The sequence below is a fragment of the Schistocerca nitens genome, chromosome 6 (genome assembly GCF_023898315.1).
Source record: "Schistocerca nitens isolate TAMUIC-IGC-003100 chromosome 6, iqSchNite1.1, whole genome shotgun sequence".
Lineage (NCBI taxonomy): Eukaryota > Metazoa > Arthropoda > Insecta > Orthoptera > Acrididae > Schistocerca > Schistocerca nitens.
The window spans coordinates 241,010,992-241,037,324 of record NC_064619.1 but is presented as its reverse complement, the minus strand read 5'-3'; the positions used below and the strand labels follow the sequence as shown (position 1 = coordinate 241,037,324).

General features: G+C 40.3%; 1 protein-coding gene across 2 annotated transcripts in view; it reads right to left on the bottom strand.

Annotated features, from left to right (window-relative positions):
• Positions 1-26,333, bottom strand: part of LOC126263729 (gamma-tubulin complex component 6) — a 259,126-nt gene that overhangs the window by 43,951 nt on the left and 188,842 nt on the right. For both annotated transcript variants that reach the window (XM_049960887.1, XM_049960888.1), the window contains 2 exons: positions 18,673-20,061; positions 6,399-6,508 (listed from right to left, as the gene is read on the bottom strand). In XM_049960887.1, coding sequence (XP_049816844.1) covers positions 6,399-6,508; positions 18,673-20,061 — 1,499 coding nt within the window. The remainder of the gene's footprint in view (positions 1-6,398; positions 6,509-18,672; positions 20,062-26,333) is intronic.

Here is a 26,333-nt window from a genome sequence, read left to right as displayed (position 1 = left end):
TTAGGGAAGGATTGGGAAGGAAATCGGCCGTGCCCTTTCAAAGGAACCATCCCGGCATTTGCCTGAAACGATTTAGGGAAATCACGGAAAACCTAAATCAGGATGGCTGGAGACGGGATTGAACCGTCGTCCTCCCGAATGCGAGTCCAGTGTGCTAACCACTGTGCCACCTCGCTCGGTCCTGAATGTGAATCCAGTGTGCTAACTACCACTCCACCTTGCTTGGTGATTAGTCATTTCTTTCTATTCCATTCAGAGTACTTTTCAAATTACCCTCACACATAGCTGCTTTCACAGTTCCCATCAATCACTATCCCACATAGAGAGAGAAAAGCTTTGAAACACAACATGAGACATTTTATCAAGACTACTCTGGGCCAACCAGTACCCGTATGCCTGCAGAAAATACCAATTGATTGCCTGGCAGTAGCCAAAAGGGGATTTGACAAGCAACTACTGGATGGCATTATTCAACCCTTTGACAGTCCTTGTGCATCCCTTTGCATTTTCTCCCCAAGAAAGATAAAATGTGGAGACAATGTCGTGATTCCAAGTACTAAACACAAGGACAATATCACATAAAGTACCTGGTAACTAATTTGCACGAACTTAACAGCTTATTAAAACGATCACATTTTTTTTAGAATAGTGGTTTATGCAAGAGCTTCTATGTAGATTCCAGAGGCTGCAGAGAGCAGATCCAGGACTGCCATAACTACCACTTTTGATCTTTCTGAAGATGTTTACTTTACCCAGACAGCTATGTTGGTAGTGTAGTTTCCACAATGAAATAATGTCTCAAATCCAGCAGAGAATCCAAAGAGAATAAGGCAGTACGTAAAGTACATCAGCAGCAAGCACAGTCAATACCAACACTGTGCGATATCAATGGTAATGTTACTGAGGACAGTACCACTAAAGCAAAGTTACTAAATAGGGTTCTCCAAGACTCCTTCATCAAAGAAGACAATGTAAATATTCCAGAATTCAGATCAAGAACAGTTTCCAATATGAATAACATAGAAGTAGATATCCTCAGTGTAGCGAAGCAGCTTAAATCAATTAATAAAGGCAAGTCTTCTGGTCCAGATTGTATATCAATTGGGTACTTTTCAGAGTAAGCTGATATAATAGCTCCATATTTAGAAATTGTTTATAACCTCTCACTCAACAAAAGATCTGTACCTAAAGACTGGAAAGTTTCAAAGGTCACACCAATAGTCAAGAAAGGAAACAGGAGTAATCCACTGACTTACAGACCCATATCTCTGGTGTCAATTTGCAGTAGGATTTTGAAACATATACTATGTTTCAATATTATGAAACATTTGCTTGGAAAATATCATTCTTAGGAAATATTACTATCTCTTTATGCTCATGAAGTAAAGAGTGCTACTAACCAGAGATCTTAAATTGATTCATATTTCTGAATTTCCAATAGGCTTCTGACACTGTTCCTCTCAAGCAAAGTCTTATTAAATTGCTTGCCTATGGAGCATCATCTTAGTTGTACAACTGGATTTTTGATTTTCTGTCTGAAATGTCACAATTCATAGTGACTGACATAAAGTCATCAACTAAAACAAAAGTGATATCTGACATTCCCAAAGGAATTTTTATATAGCCTCTGCTGTTCCTAATCTATATAAATGATTCAGGGGACAATATGAACAGCCCTCTTAGATTGTTTGCAGAGGATGCTGTCATTTATCATTCAGTAGTGTCATCAGAAGATCAAAACCAACCGCAAAATGATTTAGATAAGGTATCTGAATGGCACAAAAAGTGGCAATTGACTCTAAATGATGAAAAGTGTGAGGTCATCCACATGAGTACTAAAAGGAATCTGTTAATTTTGGTTACACAATAGATCACACAATTCTAAAGGCCGTCAACTCAACTAAAATTTTAGGGATTACTATTATGAACAACTTAAACTGCAACCATCATATAAATGATTTTGTGAGGAAGGTGAACTAAAGATTGCATTCTATCGGCAGAACACTTAGAAGATGCAACAGGTCTATTAAAAAAACTGCCTACACTATACTTGTCTGTCCTCTTCCAGAATACTGCTGTGCAGTATGGGATGCCTATCAGATGCAATTGACAGAGGACATCAACAAAGTTCAGAGAAGGCAGCCTGTTTTGTATTAACATGAAATAGGGAGTGACTGTCATGGGAAGGACATGTGAATTGGGACAACAATCATCAAAACAAGGGTGTTTTTCATTGTTACAAGATCGTTTTCATGAAATTTCAATCACCAACTTTCTCCTCCAAATGAAAAAATATTTTGTTGACACCAATCAAAGTAGGGAAAAATGATTATTGTAATAAAATATGAGAAACCAGAGAGCACACAATAAAAATTTAAGTGTTCATTTTTCCTGCATACTGAAACGGTACAGAAAGCTTGTTCAATGAACCCTTTGCCAGGCACTTAAGTGTGGATTGCAATTAGTCATGTAGATGTAGACTGTTTTTGGGTTTAGATGCTCAGTCCAAATGTAGCAACAGTTTACTGAGAAAGTTTTGCATGGGCTATACTTCTGTTTTACGATGTACTGATTTTTTTCCAGAACATCAAGCAAACATGGAGAACATTTGAGGCAGGTTTTCCAATGCTTCAGTGACTATGGTGTAACCTTCAATAACAGGAAGTGTGTACTAGGACAAAAAAAGTAGCGTTTTGGAATGTTTGGTTATAGCATCAAAAATTTCTGCATTACTGGGAAAGGTGCAGCCTACGCAGCAAGCACTACCTTCTACTACATACCAAGAATAAGTGTTGTCAATGTGACACTTTTAGCGCACCCTGATTCTTTGCCTGTTGTGGCAGATGACAGTTAAACAATAATATGTGCAGTTTTGCAACAATACATTAAATCTGTTGGGCAGTACATTGCATTTTGCCGGCAAACTGAGTGCACGGGCAGAGGGGGAGGCAGAATGGAGAGTGTATGACTGCAAGTTGCTAGTAGCTTTTGAAGCCATCAATGAGGTACTTCTGGACACTAAGGATTTCACTATATTCACTGATCGCAAATCCCTAACATCTATTTTCAAGCAATGCAGCAAATACAATTTTCCTAGGCAATACAGGGAAACATAATTTATAGCACAATTGATGACTGACACAGTATACATCAGTGGCACAGAACTTTTCTGCACATTACCTTTCAGGTGTAAACAGTGTACAACAAAGCATTAATTTTAATGAGTTAGTGACTGTGCAAGGCAATGACACACAGTTGTAAGATTTCCTCTCAAATAGGACAACTGGTCTCCAAGTAGTGTAAATATGGCAACTAAATTCAAGCTGAAAATTTGGTACGACATCTCTAGAGGAAGACACCGCCATTTTGTACCCACAACCTATCCCAGGCAAGCATTTTGGAGTGTTCATGGTCTGACACATCCAGGTATAAAAAACATGGTGTGTATACTGGCACAGCGTTTTGTGTGGCCTGACATAAACAAACACCGTAAGACATGGTCACAGGAATAAAGTGGAACATCATGTCCAAACCCCCCTCCCTTTTGGGGACATTTCCCAACAGGTGTGAAAGATTTGTGCAAGTATGTGTTGACTTGGGGGATGGGTTGTTTAGTGGAAGAGACCAAACAGTGAGGTCATTGGTCTCATCAGATTAGGGAAGGATGAGGAAGGAAGTCAGTCGTGCCCTTTCAAAGGAACCATCCTGGTATTTGCCTGGAGCGATTTAAGGAAATCACGGAAAACCTAAATCGTGATGGCCATACGCGGGATTGAACCATCGTCCTCCCGAATGCGAGTCCAGTGTGCTAACCACTGTGCCACCTCGCTCCGTCTAATTGACTTGGTGGGGTCACAATAGCCATCAGAGGGATTCTGCTGCCTGTTTACACGTAGGGCAGACATTGATCCTACCACTGATATTTCAGCCGAGACAATGGCAAAGACCTTTCTCAGCACATGGACAGCACATTTTGGTGTTCAATACATGGAACAACTGATAGATGTAGACAGTTTGAGTCAATTCTGTTCCAAAAACTAGCCAAGCTGTGTGAGTTGTACCACCATAAAACTACCAGCTATCACCCACAAAGTAACGGACAAGGCCTTGAAGGCAGCTGTAATATACCATGAGGACAAATGGACACAGACCCCACCATTAGTTTTACTGGACTTACACACTGCTTGCAAGTCTGACACTGGCACATCTGTTGCAGAAATAGTAGATGGCAGAATATCTACATCCCAGTTGATTTCATCAAAGATGTGATGTCTATGACTACAGGGACCAACTCAATGGCAAAGTTTATCACTCGCAAACAGTTACAACAACAGATATTTTGATTGGGAACACTCCCAGAGACGTGACATGTAACTTGCTCAACTTTTATCCGCAAGGATTTCAAATAGTGTACTCATAGTAGCTCTGATTGGGCATTATCAAGCCACCATTGTGGTCATCATATTTGGGGTCTTAGGGGGTATTACACAGAGACACACACATACACAATGGAAAACCTATTATACTCTCTGATGATTCCCAAGCCTTCAACCAAGGGATAACATAGAGCACCTATGGCTCTGAAAAAAAACAACACCAGATTTGCTTCCCCCAGCATCTCAACAAACAACTTTGCAAGAGCAAACACCACAGAGGCAGACCCCATCAGGACATCTCACACTTAAGGCAGGGAGGCTGGGTGGCACATGATGGTGAATCAATGTGGCAGCAATGAAAGCAGAAAGGTTCCATTGTAGCGAAGTACAGTTATATTTCTGACATCTCTTGACTGTTTATTCACAGTTTTCTAAATATATATTCTTTGATTCAATATTTTTGTTATCTCAGCGAAGTTACGAACAATGATAATGATGCCATTCAGTATTCAGCAATTTTTTTTTTTAAGTATGCATTAACTGTGGTTGATAAATGGGTATTTCACAAAAATATGTCATTTTTTGACATTATGAATGGGGAGACATGTGATCTGCTGATTTAAAATGTGTGGATAAAAATCTTACATCAAGAACACAAATTTTCTTTATTGACTACCAGTTTTGGCAGACTATTTTTCACAAAATTAGTCGTCAACAAAATCAGGTATGCATATTAATGCGACTGCCATACTGTGGTACATTTCCTTCAGCAGAATTGTGTGACACAGCTGTCACTTGTTTATTGACTGTGAAGTCAATGTCACAGAATAAGCTATCAAAGTCACATATCCTTTGGCAATAGGTGTTGCAGCTTTCAATGTTGCAACTGATTCATCACTTCTGTAATAACTGAGGCAACAAATTACTTCATTTATATGATATGAAAGCATTTTATTTCTGTGGAAGAATGAATCACAATTTAGTAAGAATATGCTGGGTTGATATCATTAAAGAAAATTTCAAGTTCCAGCATTTTTCAGGCTGCTTGACTTCATTACCAGTTCAAGAAACTGGGGACCTTGTTGTATGGCAACACTCAGGTTACACAAAAATCCACCAGATTCTTTGAATTAGTGTCCACAACACTCCAATAGCTTTTATGATACCCAAGTATAAAAATGTATACACTGAGTTATCAGTATAGGGAGACAATGAAATATTTGCTAGAATGTGACAGATTCACAAGACACCCATTTCACCACACACTACCAGAGGCACCTGATTTTCAATAATCTATGCTTTGATATAAAATATGGACTCATTTTTAATCACAGAACTTCTGAACTGATGAAAGCACAATAGCATTATTAATACAGCAATTTTTGTTTTCTCATCAGTTTCATTTAGGTTCAATTGGTTTTTGTTCAGTATTTCATCCTATTTTCATTGTTCCACCCAGAAACTTTGTAATTATAATTACTGCCACATCGTCACTCATCATGTTGATGTCACAATCCTCATGGATTATTGATTTAATTTAATTTCTGCTGTTTATTTTCTGATTCACATAACATGTTAAAGTGGATTTACGTCTCTTAATGTTCACACTTGGGAGAAACAAGTATTAGTAAAAAATGACAGTGAGACCAGTTTAAAATTATAGACAGGAACAATTAAAATGAGAAAAGAACTTAACAATGTGTTCTCAAAACAGCAATGAAGGACAATAATGAGGAATTTCTCTCTCTTATCGAGCATTGCTCCGTCACCCTTGGCTGGGATGCTGAGAGTGGGTTCTTAAATTAATTTCTGATTTAGTGAGTCATTCTGACCCTACTTTCCATCTTATACATGAAGGAACATCTGATTCTTGTGTGTAACTCCCCCTGTCCCCATTTGATATGTAAAATTTGCTCTACCTACATGTATCAGAAAAGTTTTTTGAATATACTTATATAATTCATCTAACATTACATTTCAAATTAACTTGTTCTTCATATCATATATCAGAGAATAACATACCTTGGAATAACTGAGTACAGAGAAGTTGAGAGAATTCACCATCTTGCAGGAGAAAATAGTTTCTTAGACTTTCTAGATGGCTCAACAAAGACTCATCTTGTAAAAAGAACCTGGAAAAATATGAAGCACAGTAATACATGGGCACATAAACATGACAAGAATTCTGTCTAATACATGGGCACATAAACATGACAAGAATTCTGTCTCTCATTAACAGAGGTGAAAGTAAACGTAAACATTCAAATATATGGTAATATGTAATTTATTAAAAACAAAGATTCCATGACTTACCAAACGGAAAAGCGCTGGTAGATAGACACAATAAAAAAACACACAAACACACACACAAAATTTCAAGCTTTCGCAACCAACAGTTGCTATGTCAGGAAAGAGGGAAGGAGAAGGAAAGACGAAAGGATGTGGGTTTTAAGGGAGAGGGTAAGGAGTCATTCCAATCCCGGGAGCGGATGTTCCCAGTTTACAAACATTTCGTGTAACCTTGTGAATTCTATTTCACAGCTTCAGCTCCTTTCACCCATTAAACAACCATTTCAGCTATTTCCAACAGCTTTCATTTTATTTCCATTCCCGTTTTTTCCCACATAACCGATCATTTTTTAGCAGCTTCCCACAGGTTTAAACATTATTATTTCTTCATCAGACAATTGTTAGCCTCATTTTCATAATCTGACAGCACATAACCAGTCCTTTGAATACATTTACACGCATTTTATTTCGAAATTTTCCTGAATTTCTCCATCTTTTAACATGTTTTGGAGGCAACACAACTACCTAACCTTTGTACACATCATTGTTCACGAACCTAAGTTCAGCACAGGATCAACATAGCTCATCTCAAAGCAACACTTTTTCGACTTTTTTCACACATTTCTCTCTCCCCATATATTTTTATTTTCACTTTAGCCTCATGTTACCCTTTCCACCTTCTAATACCATGTCACCCTCACAACCCCACTAAATTTTGTTTACATTCCCTCCGCAAACATGCCTTCACCCTAGACAGATTACGATCCCATATTTTATTTACTCAGGCTTGTCTGACATTTGGCATTACCCCCAAAGGCCTTACACTTAAAGTTCCCATCTCTGGCTGCAACCTTTCTTTCCATCTGTCCCTATACCAGTTCCAAACTCCACAATCCATTGCCCTCACCCGCCTAATCCTTCACCTACACATCGACTCAGCCAATGAACACACCCGTCAACTCCTATCCCTAATCAAAGTCCTCAATCTTTCCTCTCCCACATCCACACCGGCTATTCAGAGCATTCTCCTACAGGCCAACCGCAAATTAGAACAGCATGCCACCCTCCACCTCAAAAAACTATCCGATCTCCTGGTTTCCCACTTCCGGAAGGGCAACTCACTCACCCTCCACAACCTTTCCAGCAAACCTCAACCTCCTCTCATTGCACACAGACCCAGTCTCTCCCATCTACTCAATCTCCCACTTCCAGCTCCACTCCCCCCAACACCTCAAAATTCTAGTCGACACAATCTGGAACCACAACACCCCAATTCAGTAGTCAAACTTTCCTCCAAACCTCTCTCCCAATCCGAAACCTCTGTCACATCCAAAGGCCTCACCTTCATCCCCACTCCCGGATTCAATCAAACTGCCCTTGTCAATGATTTACTGTCCTACACTCGTACTCTCTGCTGGAAATATCAATTTGCCACAAAGAAAAATAATCCTGATCCTACTCCTAATGATCCAACTCCCCAAGACACTATCCAAATTGAACCCTGCCTGGAACAGTTCCGTCCTCCATCACAGCGGGACCCACCTCCTCTTCCTCAAAATCACCCTCTCCAAACCTTCCAGGAATTTCTCACTTCCAGCCTTGCCTCTCAGTCTTTCTTGAAAAACCTTAATCCTACTCCCAACATCACCACAGCCGAAGCCCAGGCTATCCGTGATCTGAAAGCTGATCGATCCATCATCATTCTTCCGGCTGACAAGGGTTCCACGACCGTGGTACTTGATCGTCGGGAGTATGTGGCTGAGGGACTGTTTCAGCTCTCAGACAACACTACATACAAAGTTTGCCAAGATAATCCCATTCCTGATGTCCAGGCAGAGCTTCAAGGAATCCTCAGAACCTTAGGCCCCCTACGAAACCTTTCACCTGACTCCATCAACCTCCTGACCCCACCGAAACCTCGCACTCCTACCTTCTACCTACTTCCTAAAATTCACAAACCCAAACATCCTGGCCACCCCATTGTAGCTAGTTACCAAGCCCCCACAGAACGTATCTCTGCCTAAGTAGGTCAACACCTTCAACCCATTACATGCAGTCTCCCATGCTTCATCAAAGACACCAACCACTTTCTCGAACGCCTGGAATCCTTACCCAGTCTCTTACCCCTGGAAACCATCCTTGTAAACATTGATGCCACTTCCCTATACACAAATATCCCGCACGTCCAGGGCCTCGCTGCAATGGAGCACTTCCTTTCATGCCGATCACCTGCCACCCTACCTAAAACTTCTTTCCTCATTACCTTAGCCAGCTCCATCCTGACTCACAACTCCTTCACTTTTGAAGGCCAGACATACCAACAATTAAAGGGAACAGCCATGGGTACCAGGATGGCCCCCTCGTATGCCAACCTATTTATGGGTCGCTTAGAGGAAGCCTTCTTGGATACCCAGGCCTGACAACCAAAAGTTTGGTACAGATTTATTGATGACATCTTCATGATCTGGACTCACAGTGAAGAAGAACTCCAGAATTTACTCTCCAACCTCAACTCCTTTGGTTCCATCAGATTCACCTGGTTCTACTCCAAATCCCATGCCACTTTCCTTGACGTTGACCTCCATCTGTCCAATGGCCAGCTTCACACATTCGTCCACATCAACCCCACCAACAAGCAACAGTACCTCCATTATGACAGCTGCCACCCATTCCATATCAAACGGTCCCTTCCCTACAGCCTAGGCCTTCGTGGCAAACGAATCTGCTCCAGTCCTGAATCCCTGAACCATTACACCAACAACCTGAAAACAGCTTTCGCATCCCGCAACTACCCTCCCAACCTGGTACAGAAGCAAATAACCAGAGCCACTTCCTCATCCCCTCAAACCCAGAAACTCTCACAGAAAAACCCCAAAAGTGCCCCACTTGTGACAGGATACTTCCCTGGACTGGATCAGACTCTGAATGTGGCTCTCCAGCAGGGATACGACTTCCTCAAATCCTGCCCCGAAATGAGATCCATCCTTCATGAAATCCTCCCCACTCCACCAAGAGTGTCTTTCCGCCGTCCACCTAACCTTCGTAACCTCTTGGTTCATCCCTATGAAATCCCCAAACCACCTTCCCTACCCTCTGGCTCCCACCCCTGTAACCGCCCCCGGTGTAAAACCTGTCCCATGCACCCTCCCACCACCACCTACTCCAGTCCTGTAACCCGGAAGGTGTACACGATCAAAGGCGGAGCCACATGTGAAAGCACCCACGTGATTTACCAACTGACCTGCCTACACTGTGACGCTTTCTATGTGGGAATGACCAGCAACAAACTGTCCATTCGCATGAATGGACACAGGCAGACAGTGTTTGTTGGTAATGAGGATCACCCTGTGGCTAAACACACCTTGGTGCATGGCCAGCACATCATGGCACAGTGTTACACCGTCCGGGTTATCTGGATACTTCCCACTAACACCAACCTATCAGAACTCCGGAGATGGGAACTTGCCCTTCAATATACCCTCTCTTCCCGTTATCCACCAGGCCTCAACCTCCGCTAATTTCAAGTTGCCGCCACTCATACCTCACCTGTCACTCAACAACATCTTTGCCTCTGCACTTCCGCCTCGACTGACATCTCTACCCAAACTCTTTGCCTTTAAATATGTCTGCTTGTGTCTGTATATGTGTGGATGGATATGTATGTGTGTGCGAGTGTATATCTGTCCTTTTTTCCCCCAAGGTAAGTCTTTCCGCTCCCGGGATTGGAATGACTCCTTACCCTCTCCCTTAAAATCCACATCCTTTCGTCTTTCCCTCTCCTTCCCTCTTTCGTGACGAAGCAACTGTTGGTTGCGAAAGCTTGAAATTTTGTGTGTGTGTTTTTTTATTGTGTCTATCTACCAGCGCTTTCCCGTTTGGTAAGTCATGGAATCTTCATTTTTAATATATTTTTCCCATTTGGAATGTTTCTTTCTATTTTAGTAATATGTAATTTGAAAGATAATGAGTTATCAAAGCTAAAAGTTCTTTATACTCAAGACCAACAGTACTAATAAATGCTGAAGGTTTAAAATCACTTGGAACTATTCATTCAGCAATTTAAACAATGTGTTTTGTAAATCCCATCATCACGGAGAGCTCTCAGGGATTTGGAATGAGTTAAGTCATTAAAAGGCCGTGTCTGTTAAGTAAACTAACAACAAATTATGATTTGTGGTAATGTTTTCATTCTGATAATTACAGGAACTACTTTATACAGAGATAATGATGAAGCAAAATATTATGAAAGCATGCTAAATGAAGTGTTGGTCCATCTTTAGAACACAACAAAGCAGCGATTCTGAGTAGTTTGGTTTCAACATGTCCTTGCTAGGTTTCTGGAGGAATGAGGAACCAGATGTCTATGCACAGGTCACACAATTCCTGTAAATTATGGACTGGTGGTTTGCGGAAGTGTTGCTGGTAACCCACGTATTTTCCATCAGGTTCAGATCAAGCAAATTCAATGGCCAAGACATCAATGTAAGTACATTATAATGCTCCTCAGTCCTATGTAGCATTATTCTGGTCTCATGACATGGACAGTTATTCTGTTAGAAGATGACAGAAGGGGTGCAGGTGCGCTGCAATTAAGATTCATGTGGTCTGCAGCCGTGATGGTGCCTTTGATTACTACCACATGTCCCTTGAATGTCCAGGTGAATGTCTTCCATTGCATAATACTGATACCATTGGCCTGTGTCCATGGTGCTGTGCATATTTTGAGCCACTGTTTATCTGAACCACTGTGTATCTGCACATGGCCATCGCCTCACTGCAATGGTAATTCAGAATGTCATTGGATCAATGTACAGGCAGGGGCCAGCTGCCGTGGGGGGCCATATTCAATGTTTCATGAATGGTATGCTCTAAACACTTGTGCCTGCACTTGCATTGTACTTTGCCATCATATTGTCCACAGATTGCTGTCTGTTCTGCTTCACAGTGTGGGCAAGTCTCCAACCTCAAGTTTCCGGTCAATAGGAGTGCTGCACAATTGCTGTATTCGTCATTAAATAAGACACCACCAGCTGATAAACCAATGGCTTTATCTGATGCATTTTGGGTAGAACCCATCTTCACATTGTCTGCAAACCTAAAATACACAGCAAATGTAATACACATAATATCCAAGAGTACGAAACTACAAGTATCATCAAAAATTAAGCACTTGAAATATACACCATGAACATCTTGGTGATCAGATATGTAAAGACAGCATGTAACAAACAAAGCTGTCATGGCAAACTAACTGACTAGCTACAATGTGATAACCATGAAGACAACTGAAGCCACCAGAGGACGGTGATAAATACAAAAGTAGTGCCACATAGCAACAAAAGCAGAAAACAATTCTATTATTTTTCATAAGAAATGTAGTCTTCAAAACTAAACCTTTACAAAATTTGAATAACAAAATGAGTGAAGAATAGAAATTTACAGTTATGTAGAAGATAGCATTGATAAGACAGACGTACATGCAAAATGACAGATAAACAGAATAAATGTCCTGGAACAGTTACATAAATTCAAACCTTCACCCAAAATTACATGAATAAAACAAGTGAAGGAAGGCTGTTTAATAACATACAATAAAATACAAATAATAAGAGCAATCGTAAGATAGAGCAAGGACCCAAACACTCACAAGATTTGGTGAGGGAGATTGTGCAAGTAAAACTCATTGAAAGATAAAATAGATAATGTAATAATAAAGGCCTGGAGAAATGCAGAGGAAAATAGAGGGTGTATTATAAATTCCAAAAGCATTAGGCTAAGCAGCAACAACAACCTATTTGTTGCATGAGCATTAATTACAGCGTTAGCAGTCAAGGACCTGAGAACTTGAACCCTCAAGAATCATGGATAACAAAAGTGACAAGTACGGGAAACAGTTACATGGAGGTAGAGATATAAAGAATGGGATGATACATGTGAGAATGCTTGGAAGTCATTGATTTATCAGCTGGTGGCTTTTTATTTTTTGACCAATACAGCAATTGCTCAGTACTCCTATTGATTTGCAATTTGACCGCATTCTTCTTGTGTGTTACTTAATGCCACAATTACAAATCCAATTTCTGTGATGATGCACAGGTGTCCAACACCTTGTCACCTCCTCGTGGTTTCACCATCCTTCAACAACTTTCCACAGATGTTCGCAGCAGTAGCATACAAACAGCTGTCCATATTCACCATTTTGAAGATGTTTGTTCCCAAGTGCTGGGACATAACAACCTGGTCTCTTCAGGACTGCTCATGTCAGTGTATTTCCCCACTTGCAGCTCATACCATCTCTAGAATGATTTTTCATTCACCTCTGCTTCACTTACATACTTACCTGACCTCATCATGTACCCACAGTACCACAAGACAGCATTCAGTTTTACAGTAGACAATGGTCGTAATGCTTTGGCTTATCAGTGTATGTTTGTGTATATTAGGAAAAAAATACATACTTTGGAAAAAAAGCCACTGCTCCACCTCTCTTACCATACAGATGTTCGTTTCTAATATACAAAACAAATTATTTGTGTAGAATACTATCAGACGTCTATTTACTGGAAAAGTCCATTCTTGTTTAATGCTATAGTAATTAGAAGTATCGAGGATACAGTACGTTCTAATGTGAACTGTTGAGAAGAGCAAAAAACCTATAAATGTTATACTATGACATTATTTCATTAACCACATGAGTGCAACTCAGGTAATGGTTTGAAAATGAACAAAATAAGTTTGAAACTTAACACCAATAACTTAAGCGTGAATACAACTACAACAGTAAAACTAATCAAATAGAAAAGGAATATATGAATTGATTTTTGGTCCAGATTCCGCTTACTTTTTGATAAAATCACCTCATGTGAGCACAAATTTAAGAATCAGAGCTGTGTATGCCAATGTGTTGCTAGATGCTCCACAACACAAGTGGAATCTTTTGAGTTATTAAAGCTGATTTAGGACTGCTTTTGTTGTGTCGTACAGCCATAAAACAACAAAACTGTTAATAAGTTTCAATTGATATCTTATCAGTGAGACAATGAATTGCAGATGGAAGGCTACAATGATGAATGGAAGGTAGCAATGTACCCACTAGTAGACTTTCAGCCCTCACCCCTTCTGCCTTCCCATAGCGAGGTCACAGACATCTTGAAAGAAGTTTTTTGTTTGCAGTTCAATAACAATGCAAAGCTTCTGATGAATTAACACAAGGAACAGGTGTAAAACACTGTCCTATCAGTACTGATTTAATCTTTACGGTGAAGATAAAGGTCCTTTAGAATAAGAATGTCAGTAAAATGAAAATAGGTTTCTTGTAAATAAAGGTATTACTCAGATCTGCCCTTCCCTTGAGAGCTTTAGTTCCTGCATAGAACTTCGGACTCTATATAATTTACACAAAAATATGGGAATCATTTACTGACTGTATTTCACCTCCCTCTGTTCTATAGTTCAGGAAATTCTGAAATGATTAAAAGAAGAAAGGTGTAAAGATAATGGGAGTACATGTATTTATAAGTTATATTTCACACTTTCACAAAGAACCAATGTATTTGTGGTGATTTTTCGCAGCTGTAACTGAACTGCTACATCGATTTATGTAGTATCTTCAAGACTAAGGGTACTAATCAGAAATGCAGAAGGTTGCAGTGCTTTGTGTGACTTAGTGACCTTGGCACTGATATGTCTTTCACGTCTAGATTCTGAATACATTTTTATGCTCAGGAGAACTAGGTAAGTTCACCTCTGGGCCAGTTTGTCAACAAACCAACCATATGTCTGACAATCCAAATATGATGTTTATGACACCGCTGATTCACATTTTCCACAGTTTCTTTGTCTCTTTCATCTCAAGATGTAGTAGCAATATTTTGAAGCAGAACATTGAATTCTGAATGCACAATTTGACCTTAAGACAAAATTAGTCTCAATGTGCTTAGGCAAACTTGATTGGCTGAAACAAAATGAAATTAAGTTCCCAGTAGCCCTGGATCAACTGCTGAACATCTTCTTCTTTGGTATAGCCCCTTGCATTTTTTTCCATCCTTCTTGCAATAATGAATTTTAAAATACAGTAGATCATTACAAGATACAGAATGTCTGCAAATATATAGGGGATGCAAAGTGTCATTGTGAGATTTCATGAAGCATATTTGAATTTAAAAAGATGGTAGCTTTATGGGATGTTCAGGTTTCCACAAAAGATGAACCCATGAAGAACTTACCCAACAAGTTTAAAAGTTTTAGTAATATGTTTAAATGGTCATTTCCTCTCTCATATCCAAAAACATATCATCACACATTGAGGGTTTTTTTGTTGCTGATCACTACTGTGGTGTAACATTGTGCTCTTCAGAAAAATAAGTTCCACTTTCATCCTCTTAGGCCAATGAAAGATGTTCATGAGAAGTGAAAACACAGTTCAGGTAGTTGTTAAGTGTAGAATGCCCCACTGTGCACAATCTAGTTTTATGTAAGTCACATCAGCTCCAGACACTGACAAGGCGTAGTGGCAGATAAACCTCTCCACCTGCTGTGGTAGAGGCCTTACTCTTTAGATGTCACAGCTTGGCAGTGCTTTGGAGATCAAGGCACAAAAAGATGCATGCAAGAATGTAAACTATCATAAAACAACTGAAGAACCATTATAGGAACTGTTTTTCTTCTCATTGCTAATATCAAAGCAAGGCATATGCATGTAATAGTCTATCACGAGCTACATAGTGAGAGAGATCTATTCGCCCATCACTGTAACTGAAGCTGTATACAAAAACACAGAAGAATTACCTTTAAGCTATTTATGTCATTCAGTTGCTCGAACGGATTTCTACATCTACATCTACATCTACATCCATACTCCGCAAGCCACCTGACGGTGTGTGGCGGAGGGTTTGATCTGCAACAAGGTGAAGAAGTCCAATGGTACAGTTCTGTGGCACTGTGTAACAGGACCACTAAAGGAATTAACTTCAAGTATAGCAACTGGAAATTAAATACTAGGTAAAGTTGACAGAAGCACATCAGGGTGACAGAACATACATGAGGTACAATTACAAACCAACCACATAACCCTGCATTTTGGTGCACTAAGTGCAGGACATGAATAAGAGGTGCAAAAGAAGAGAGTTGTTGCAGAAATAAGAATTTTCAATAAATAATGGTAGAAAATATGAAATTGCCCAGAGCAAACAAAGTAAACACTGCAGAAGATATATGTCAACATTGGTTAAAACCAAAGACATGTGAATTGTCACAAAAGACAACTTTTTAGCTGACCCTAGAAATGAGGTCAATAGCAAAAATATCTGCATGTTTAAGTAACTTTTGATATGTGAGTAAAGAAACATTTTTGTCAACAACACATAAGAATTTCATGTGGTGATTTTGAGGCTACAAGTGTGGAGCAGCTTCCGATGGTATCTCGTCGGTGACCAACAGACACAACAACAATGAATTTGTCAACAACAAAGAAGAATTTAGTGTGGCGATTTTGAGGCTACAAGTGCAGAGTGGCTTCCAATGGTATCTCGTTGGTGACCAACAGAAACAACAACAATGAATCTTTAATTCACAGTGCAGTAACCAGTCAGATGACTGCACAACTACTGTACAGAGGTGTGTCACTACATTACTTCACCTACAGACTAGGCGTCAACAGTGTGGTGCAGCTACCTGTATGACAAATTACATGAGCAGTACACTGTACTGATTTCAGAATTCTATTTGGTACTAGTATATTGTGTAAAAAAAAGTTCTTGGAACATATTTCAATGGTTGGAGACATTGGTGTTCGAACAGTGTAATATTATGTAAGTGCTGCTAAGTGAATATATTGTTGTCTACACTGTATGTCTATTACCACATGCAAAAGGGAATAATTAATGTCCCTTATGAAAGAACAAGTAGAAAAATTAAAGAAATTAGATGAGGTGTCTAATAGTATTACAGATTTAAAAAATACAAGGAAAGGAGGTAAAAAGCAGATAAAATTTCTAATGTAGAAACACCAATATTAAATTTACTAGAAAGTTACAGACTTAATTAAATTAACTGTGCAGCTCAGTAAGAAACAGAGAGGGTAACCAGTTTAATGGAGTACATGATGAACATAAGACATTAATTAATCAAATCTCAGAGAAGTGAGAACAGATAGAAATGTCAGAACAAAATAAAGGACCTGGTGAAGTAATTTGTGCCCCAAACCCTTTAACTAGTTGGGAGGAACCTGAACAAGAACCTAGCAAACAAAAAATACAGGAAGAAGTTGAATCTATCACTGCTGCACCTAGCTTTATGGGAAATACAGTAGAACACTAAAAATAATGTTTGTGTCTTAGTGAATTTAATAAAGTCTATGATGACCATACATATAATTATGAAAAATATTTAATCTGTAATGATTGTTCAGAACCAGATTTAAGCTTTGAATGCGATGTGTCTCATGGGGGTAATGATTACTAGCAGATATGTTAAAATATATACTGGTTTTAAATTTGATTTAAGTCAGCATATAAGTATGAATAGATGCAGGAATGGAGTATTAAGCTGTGACTGTGTGTTATGTAAGTTGTCGGGTCATCTGCTGTTAGTTGAGGCAGCAGAGTTTGTAACAAATGGACTCTATGTTGGATAGGTATCCTGCATCATGTAGATGCACTGTATTTGCTAATAAGATGTATATTGTTTGGTCCAAAGGATGGTGGTGAAGACATAAGCTATATCTGTTCTAACACTATGGCAGAAGGTTGTAGTAATTAATGTAGGGGACCACTGATCATTGGTGATGCAATGTCTCTCACATGGTTTGGTACAAGATGGTACGAACTTTAAATAATGGAAATCCAGGATGAAGTAATGACAGCATTATGATAAGGATACTCTGCCACTCACCATATAGAAGAGTTGTTCAGTCACAACAACACAACAAAAAGACTGCTCTACATTAGACCTTTGGCCAAAAGGCCTTCTTCTAAAGAAGGAAACACACATATCCACACAAGCACAACTTACACACGTGACCTCTGTCTCTGGCCACTAAGGCTGGGCTCAGTGAGTTGCTGTCTATAGTTGTTAGTTCATGCTGCCACCATAGTTATTGCACTGACATTGCTTATACACCAGGAATAAAATCAGTCTCAGAACATTTTGGACAGATGATGTTTAATGTTGCCAGCTTTGTCTCTCATGCATTAACATAGTTTCCATAGCATTGTGTCAACTTTCCAATATTCTTGTTGTACAAGGCAGTCACCTATGATTTCCCCAATTCTCTATGCTGATCTGCAGCACATTGTCTGTGCTAAAATGTTGTCTTCATAGCCAGCAGTTCATGTGAACAGAGATGAAACTCAGAGGGAGCCAAGTCTGGGCTGCATGGTGAGTGACTAAAAATTTCTCATCGAAAACATTGCAGAAGCATCTTCACTGCTTCTGTAGTGTGTGGCTGAAAATTGTCATCAATAAGGAAATGCACGACAGTTACATTATGTGGGCTGCATAAAGTAGGAAAAATCTCTCAACAGGCACTCATACTTGGCAGGAGACACTATTCCTATGCATCTTTACATGTTCACTGTGCACTCACAACTGAAAAGAGTGACGTGACATGATCAGCGGGCATGCTAGAGAGACAGTCCAACACATCTGTGGAAAGCCATACTAGAGACACAGCCCAACAAATCTGTGCACAGCTTCATCACATTTTCACAGTGGTTTCAATTGCATAACCGGTCAGACCTTAATAAATGAACAGCCCTCATACATTTTAATATTTTTGTCATGTTTGTTCTGACTTTAAATTGAAATATTAAGAAGTAAGGCATATTGCACACAATTGTGCGTGAAATCTTGTGTTCTTCATTTATATGTTTCCCAGAATTACAATGTTCTCCAGTACAAAGACGTTTTTAATAGAGAGAAAATAGTCCCATATTAAAAGAGCAGGAAAATTCAGTAGTACTGAATACATTAAAACTGTAGTACACCCCACAATGAATGAAATACTTACTGAAGGAGAGCACCATTAACCAACTTGCTGTGTATGTACAGTGGTAATAGTACTGAGCGCTGAAGAGCTTCAGTTTCGAGTGTCTCAGTCTCTGGTTTGTAATGTACACTTTCTTGATTTAAACAACCATGAAAGAAGCGATCTGTAATATCCCTTATGGGAAATGGTGCTTCAGATGGCATTTCAAATGTCCATGAAGGATGCACAGCATTAAAAACACTTAAGCCATAGTATACTGGCTTGTCACTGACTGGTTCCCCCATTTCATTCAACTTCATAAACTCTGCAGGACTTTCGCTGAGAAAAGATGATGCGTTGGTGTTATCATCATTCTTCAAAACACCGCTGAATGAAGCCTGGGAAACTGATGCCTCCTCTTGAAAGCATTTTACAACATTCTGGTTTTCTTGTCCAGAGTTACTTGTTAACTGATCTGAACTGGCTGGCAGTTCCACTGCTACTGCTATCCCATTTTCTTGTGATGTCAAATTACTATTTTCATTGCTTTTTTCCACCATAATGTGACTGGAGTTTTGTACACCAACTGGGGATGAAACAGCTAAAAGACTCATTCCTTTTGTGGGTGATAATTCGGTTTCATATTCTGGTGCCAAAATATTGTTGACGCCATCATATCTAATTACATCTCCAGAAGTCACCAATGTAGTATCACCACTAAACTCTACATTTGTGTCCATAAAATTATGATTTATTTTATCAGTGATGGCACATGATTCACTATAAGCAATGACATGGTCCGAATCTCCAGTCATATTCCACATTTCTGGAGTCTTGTTATACAGTGATGTTATATTGTTATTGCCTGTAATAATATCATATTCACTCCACATCATTTTGAATCTGTTACGTTCTGCATCAGTCACTAAGTCTTTGCAATCTTTCTGCTGATTTGTAACATTACTAGGAAGAGAGAGCGAAATGCCAAATTCGCTCTGTAGAACTTTGAGACGATTCTTCTGGGCATCTGACATTTCTTGTTTGTCTGCATTGCTTTCTAAAGAAACATTATCTACACATATGGGCTTTTCTGAGTTATCTATGCCACCATTCTCAATTCTTTCCACATTCCTGGTAATGGTTGTGGAATAAGCTGGCACTAACTTCTCAGTGTCAATGTCAATGTTTTTTACATTATTATTTGTTTGATCTGGAGTCTCTAAATGGTGTTTTACTCCATCGGGATTAAGATCAGTGCACATGTGCTGTTTAGTGTCCTCTTCCTGTGTTAATGCTGGGTACAAAGACTCATCTGATAAAAATTTCTTCCGCTTCTCATTCAGTTTCATTCTTCTCATGCACCACTCTGCTCGGAACTTTTTCCTGTCTGCTGCTTTTGACTGCTCTTCATAGAACATAATTATCTTCTCCCTGAAATATAAATGCAAATTGTGCAAATAAAAGAGCATAACAAATGACATGATTTGATAAACAGAAATACATGCAATCGCATCTTTCTCATCGTATTCCACTGATGAAATTCTTCTCTGGTTATCAACCGAGTGGTGGTGTCATCTTGTCACAACGTTTCAATGAGTTTCATACCCATCTGACATCGCCAGAAGATGCTGGGTATGACACTCATTGAAACGTTGCGACAAGACGCCGCAACTCAGCTGATAACCCGAGAAGAATTGATCAAACAGAAATACAGTTTTAAGCCTATAGACCCATCTTCCATAAATAATATTCACATTAAATGATATGTGCAAAATGTCAGTTAAATGGAAGCTGCAAACACTTCTTAAGAAAAGATACTTACATGGCTGCATGATGATCATTTACAGGTTTGAAACTAACTATTTATTTTTTATTCAAGAATTTTTTTACAATATTGGAGCTGTTAATGAGACAAAAGGCAGCCAACATTTCCTGAATGATTTCCTAATACAGCATTTAATTAATACTTTGGAGAAACTGTTTTCAAAAATGAATACAAAATAGATTAAGAATTATTTTAAATATGATCTTGGTACATGAGTGTGTTAAACTTGTTGAGCTATGTGAGATCCTGAAAGTACAGGAGCAGTAGAGGAGTCACTATGGAGAGAAATTTCTCACCTGCTTCAATTCTGCCAGTGCCCTACAACTATCACAGCTAATGTGAAATTCAGAGAAAATGCTCTCATTTATATTGACTTCTTTCTTCTCCTGCAGCCAAAGGAAAAGAAAGTTTTATTTTTTAAATAGACAAGAATGTCCCTACATAATGCAATTCAATACAAATGTTCTAAGTGCTGACTTTTCAAACAAAAGTCATAAACTAGACAAATGACAAATTATTCTATCTGACTGTTGAAATATCAAAGTTATTTGCTTCAATGAACATTGGCTTATATCTGACAAAATTAAAATTTTTAATCGAACTAGCCAACAGCTTTTGCAGGTGAGAGAAATCACATGGAGACTCTTGCATACTTACTCATTCTGATATAAAATATGAAATAAGAAATGATTTTAATCATTTGAATGAAGAGAGTATATTTGAAAGCTGCTGTATTGAATTGAGGGGCCTAAACATCACAGTAGCTTCTATTTACAGAGTACCAGAGAAAGCTACAATTGAAGCTTTTGCGGTGAAATTTCATAGCCTGCTTGAAAAACTCAGTAAAGAAAAAAGGACAAAGATAATAATAGCTGCTGACTTCAATATTGATATTATAGTTGAAAGCAATGATATGTCCAAACTCACTGACTTAATAAAAAAAAAAAACTTTGGCTTCAACATTAACTTCATGCAAACCACTAGAGTAAATGCAGTCAGCTACCTGTATTCATAATATTCTAACAAATTATGTATTTGAAGATGTTTATAAAATTTACATAAATTTAGGAATCTCCAACCACTATGCATTATTCACTGAACTATAAAAAATTAAGAAATAAATTTCATGTAATAAAAACCATACGGAAAGGAACTTCAATGACAAAAAATTCAGTTATATTTAGAAATAAGTTAAGAGGGGTTGAATAACCTTACAACAGCTGTATTTCCAACAACAGTAACTTCAAACAATGGAAAATCCAGGATGGAATGTAACAACATTATGAGAAGGAAAGTTGCTACTCACAATATAGCGGAGTTTCTGAGTCACAGATAGGCACAACAAAAAGATTTTCACACTTAAAGCTTTCGGCCAATGGCATTTGTCAACAATAGACAAACACACACACACACACACACACACACACACACACACACACACACGCACGCACACACACACACATGAAAATGCAACTCTCACACACAACTGCTGTCTCAGGCAACTGAAACCACACTGCGAGCAGCAGAGCCAGTGCATGATGGGAGTAGTGACTGGGTGGGGGAAAGGAGGAGGCTGGGGCAGGGAGGGGGAGGGGTAGTATGGTGGGGATGGCGGACTGTGACATGCTGCAGGTTGGGCAGTGGGCAGGGGAGAGGTGGGGAGGGGGGAGGGAGGTAGCGGAAAAGGAGGGGAGGGAGGTAACGGAAAAGGTGAGACATAGAGAGAAACAGAGAGAAATAAATAAAAAAATAAAACAGTGGCTTGTGTGTCTATTGTTGACAAAGGCCATTGGCCCAAAAGCTTTAAGTGTGACAATCTTTTTGTTGCGACTATCTGTGATTCAGCATCTCCGCTATATGGTGAGTAGCAACTTTCCTTCTCATAATATTGTTGCATTCCATCCTGGATGTTCCACTGTTTGATTTTTGCCTGATGACTTTTCTTCAATTCCAACCCAGTGCTCTTCTCCTTTGTTATTATTTTCTTTTGACTTCTCACCAATTTTAGCGAGTTTTTGCATTTCGCTATCGTTGACTCCCTCAGATTTCATCTGGCTTCCCCCTTTTGCATCCATTTCATCCTTTTCGTATATATTCACACGTATTTGGTAGAATTTTTTGAAATTTTTTGGACGTTATTCTACATTATTTATGTAATTTTTCGCATTTTTCCACCACCATGGATTCTTGCTCCTACCATCTGCATCAATACAGAAAAGTCTCCTTATCCCTAGCTAGATGTGAGTCACAAATACTGTTCCTGCATTGTTGCTTGGCTTGTGGAATCCGCCCTAATGGCCTTACCATCAAATTACCCATCTCTGGCTGCCACCCCTCCTTCCACAATGACCTCTACCTGTTCAAATTCCGCCAATCCTTAGACCTGACCAACATACTGGTAGTCCTGAAAAACCATATCAACCAAGCCCAAACCTCCTTGCAGTACCTTCTCTCCACCCACAAGATTACCGAGCGAGGTGGCGCAGTGGTTAGACACTGGACTCGCATTCGGGAGGACGACGGTTCAATCCCGCGTCCGGCCATCCTGATTTAGGTTTTCCGTGATTTCCCTAAATCACTCCAGGCAAATGCCGGGATGGTTCCCCTGAAAGGGCACGGCCGACTTCCTTCCCCATCCTTCCCTAATCCGATGAGACCGATGACCATGCTGTCTGGTCTCCTTCCCCAAACCAACCAACCAACCCACAAGATTATCCTGCTCTGCAATCCCAAATTCCTCGAACCCATAACACACATTGAACCTCTTGCCCTGCAGGAACTTGAGAAACATGCACGACACCACCTCAAAAAGCTCTCCATCCTGCTCACGTCCTACCACCACCTTGGAGTGTCACTGTCCACCACATCTACAACAACCTCCAAACCTCCCCCACACCCCCTCATTGCTGACAATACCTGTTTCCCAGGCCTACTACACTTACCCCACCTTCCAAAACTCCCTCCCACCACCACATAGAAGCCAGAACCCAAACAGACCCACAACACAGTCATGAACCTTTCCTCTAGAAGCCATAGCCCCACAGAAATATCAGTCCTTTCCAAAAGCCTCATCTTTTGCCCCACTCCCAAATTCAATCATGCAGGACTTGTTTAAGAGCTTCTCTACTTCTCCTGGTCCCTACAGTGGAAACACTTTTTCGCCACCAACCCTACCAATTGGAATCAACCTTGCCTAACTCAGTTCACTCCTCCATCCAACCATGATCCACTCCCACTGCCCCCAAACCACCCCCCTGTTAACTTTCCAGAGTTTTTTAACCTCAAACCTTGCCTCAACAACATTCCCCAGATCCCTCAACACGCAGATTAACATTACATCCATATAAAGAACCGCAGTCCACCATCCAAAAACTGATCCCGACCTTATAATTCTACCTGCAGACAAAGGCTCCACCACTGTTGTTCTGAACCACAAGGATTACCTGGCGCAAGGACTCCGCCACCTGTCAGATACTTCCACCTACAAACCTTGCCACAGTGACCCCAGTCCAATAATCCAGCAGGATCTCCAATCACTACTCAAATCCTTAGGCCCATCCCAGAACATCTCCCTGGAGTCCATCTATCTACTCACCCCTACCATTCCCTGCACTCCTACCTTCTATATGCTTCCTAAAGTCCATAAACGTAACCACGCAGGATGCCCCATTGCAGTCAGTTACTGTGCCCCCACTGAGAGAATCTCTGCTCTCATAGACCAACACCTCCAACCCATTACCTGGAACCTACCCTTCTATATAAAATATACCAATCATTTCCTCCACCGACGCTTCAAGTTCCTGCCCCTTTACCACATGGTGTCCTGCTTGTCACTATTGACGCCATCTCCCTGTACACTAAAATTCCTAATGCCCATGGCCTTACCACTATTGAACACTACCTTTCCCAACGCCTGATGGATTCCAAACCGACAACCTGCTTCCTAGTCGCCCTGACCAACTGTATCCTCACCCACAATTACTTCTCCTTTGAAGGCATTACCTACAAACAAATCAGGGGTACAGCTATGGGCACCCGCATGGCACCATCCTATGCCAACCTACTCATGGGTCATCTAAAGGAATCCTTCCTTAACACCCAGAATCCTAAACCCCTCACCTGGTTCAGATTCACTGATGACATCTTTGCTATCTGGATCAAAGGTGAGGATACCGTATCCGCATTCCTCCAGAACCTCAAAAACTTCTCCCCCATTTGCTTCACTTGGTCATACTCAACCTAACAAGCCACCTTCATAAATGTGGACCTCCACCTACCTCATGGCTCATACCCCTGTAATATACCTAGATGCAAGACCTGTCCCATACATCCTCCCACCACACCTACTCCAGACAGGTCACTAATATCACCTATCCCATCAAAGGCAGGGCTACCTGTGAAACCAGTCACGTGGTCTATGAGCTAAGCTGCAACCACTGTGCTGCATTCTATGTAGGCATGACAACCAACAAGCTGTCTGTCTGTATGAATGGCCACTGACAAACTGTGGCCAAGAAACAAGTGAACCACACTGTTTCTGTCAAACATGATACCCTTCATTCCAATGACTGCTTCACAGCCTGTGCCATATGGATCCTTCTCACCAACACCAGCTTTTCTGAATTGCACAGGTGGGAACTTTCCCTGCAATACATCCTACGTTCCCATAACCCTCCTGGCCTCAACCTTCGTTAGTCGCTGTCCTCCCCCATCCAGCCCCTTCCCTGCTCCCGTACAAGCACTACACAGCCGGCATTCCACCACCACACCCAGTCCTGTTTTTATTTTATTTTTTTAATTTATTTCACTCTATGTCTCTCGTTTTCCACTACTCCCTCCCCCTCCCACCCCACCTCTCCCCTGCCCGCCACCCAACCTGCAACATTTCACTGTCCGCCATCCCCACCACACTATCCCTCTCCCTCCCCACCCCAGCCTCCTCCTTTCCCACACCCAGTCGCCACTCCCATCATGCACTGGCGCTGCTGCTCGCAGTGTGGTTTTAGTTGCAGTAGCTTGTGTGAGTTGCATTTGCACGTGTGTGTGTGTGTGTGTGTATTGTTGACAAAGGTCATTGGGCAATAGCTGTAAGTGTGAAAATCTTTTTGTTGTACCTATCTGTGACTCAGCATCTCCGCTATATGGTGAGTAGCAACTTTCCTTCTCATAATATTGTTACTAGTAAATTTAACCATTTTTAAGTACTTTCTTGAAATAGTTAATGAAACTTTTCGACTTAGAACCAAATGCAACAAAATGGCTAATAAACTTAAATGGATAACCCAGGGTATAAAAATTTCTAGTGCCAGGAAGAGGAAACTCCATGAACCTATGTAATCACCTCCATGAACCATGTCTTGCTTATCTATGAGGGTCACTCAAAAAGAAATGCACACTATTTTTGTAAAATTACAGTTTTCATTTTGCATGTGGGAAAGTTTTACAGTGTGTAGATACATCCTTCCCACTTGTTTTCAAACTTAGTTCAACCTGTTCCCGTGAGTGGCGCCGTCACAGCATGTCTTCAAGATAGCTGGTACACTTGACATTCGTCAGAAGCAATGTGCTGTCATAGAATTCCTGTGCTGTGAAAACGAGACAGTGGGTAACATCCACAAGAGGTTGAAAAAGGTGTATGGAGATGCTGCTGTTGATCGCAGTACAGTTAGTCGGTGGGAAAGCAGGTTATGTGATGAAAGCGGGCATGGTAATATTGAGGATTGTCCTCGCAGTGGCCGGCCTCGTACTGCACACTCTCCAGACAATGTGCAGAGAGTTAATGAAATGGTGACTGCTGACAGACGCATCACAATGAACAAATTGTCATGCTACGTTGGGATAGGGGAAGGAAGTGTTTGGAGAATACTGAAAGTGTTGG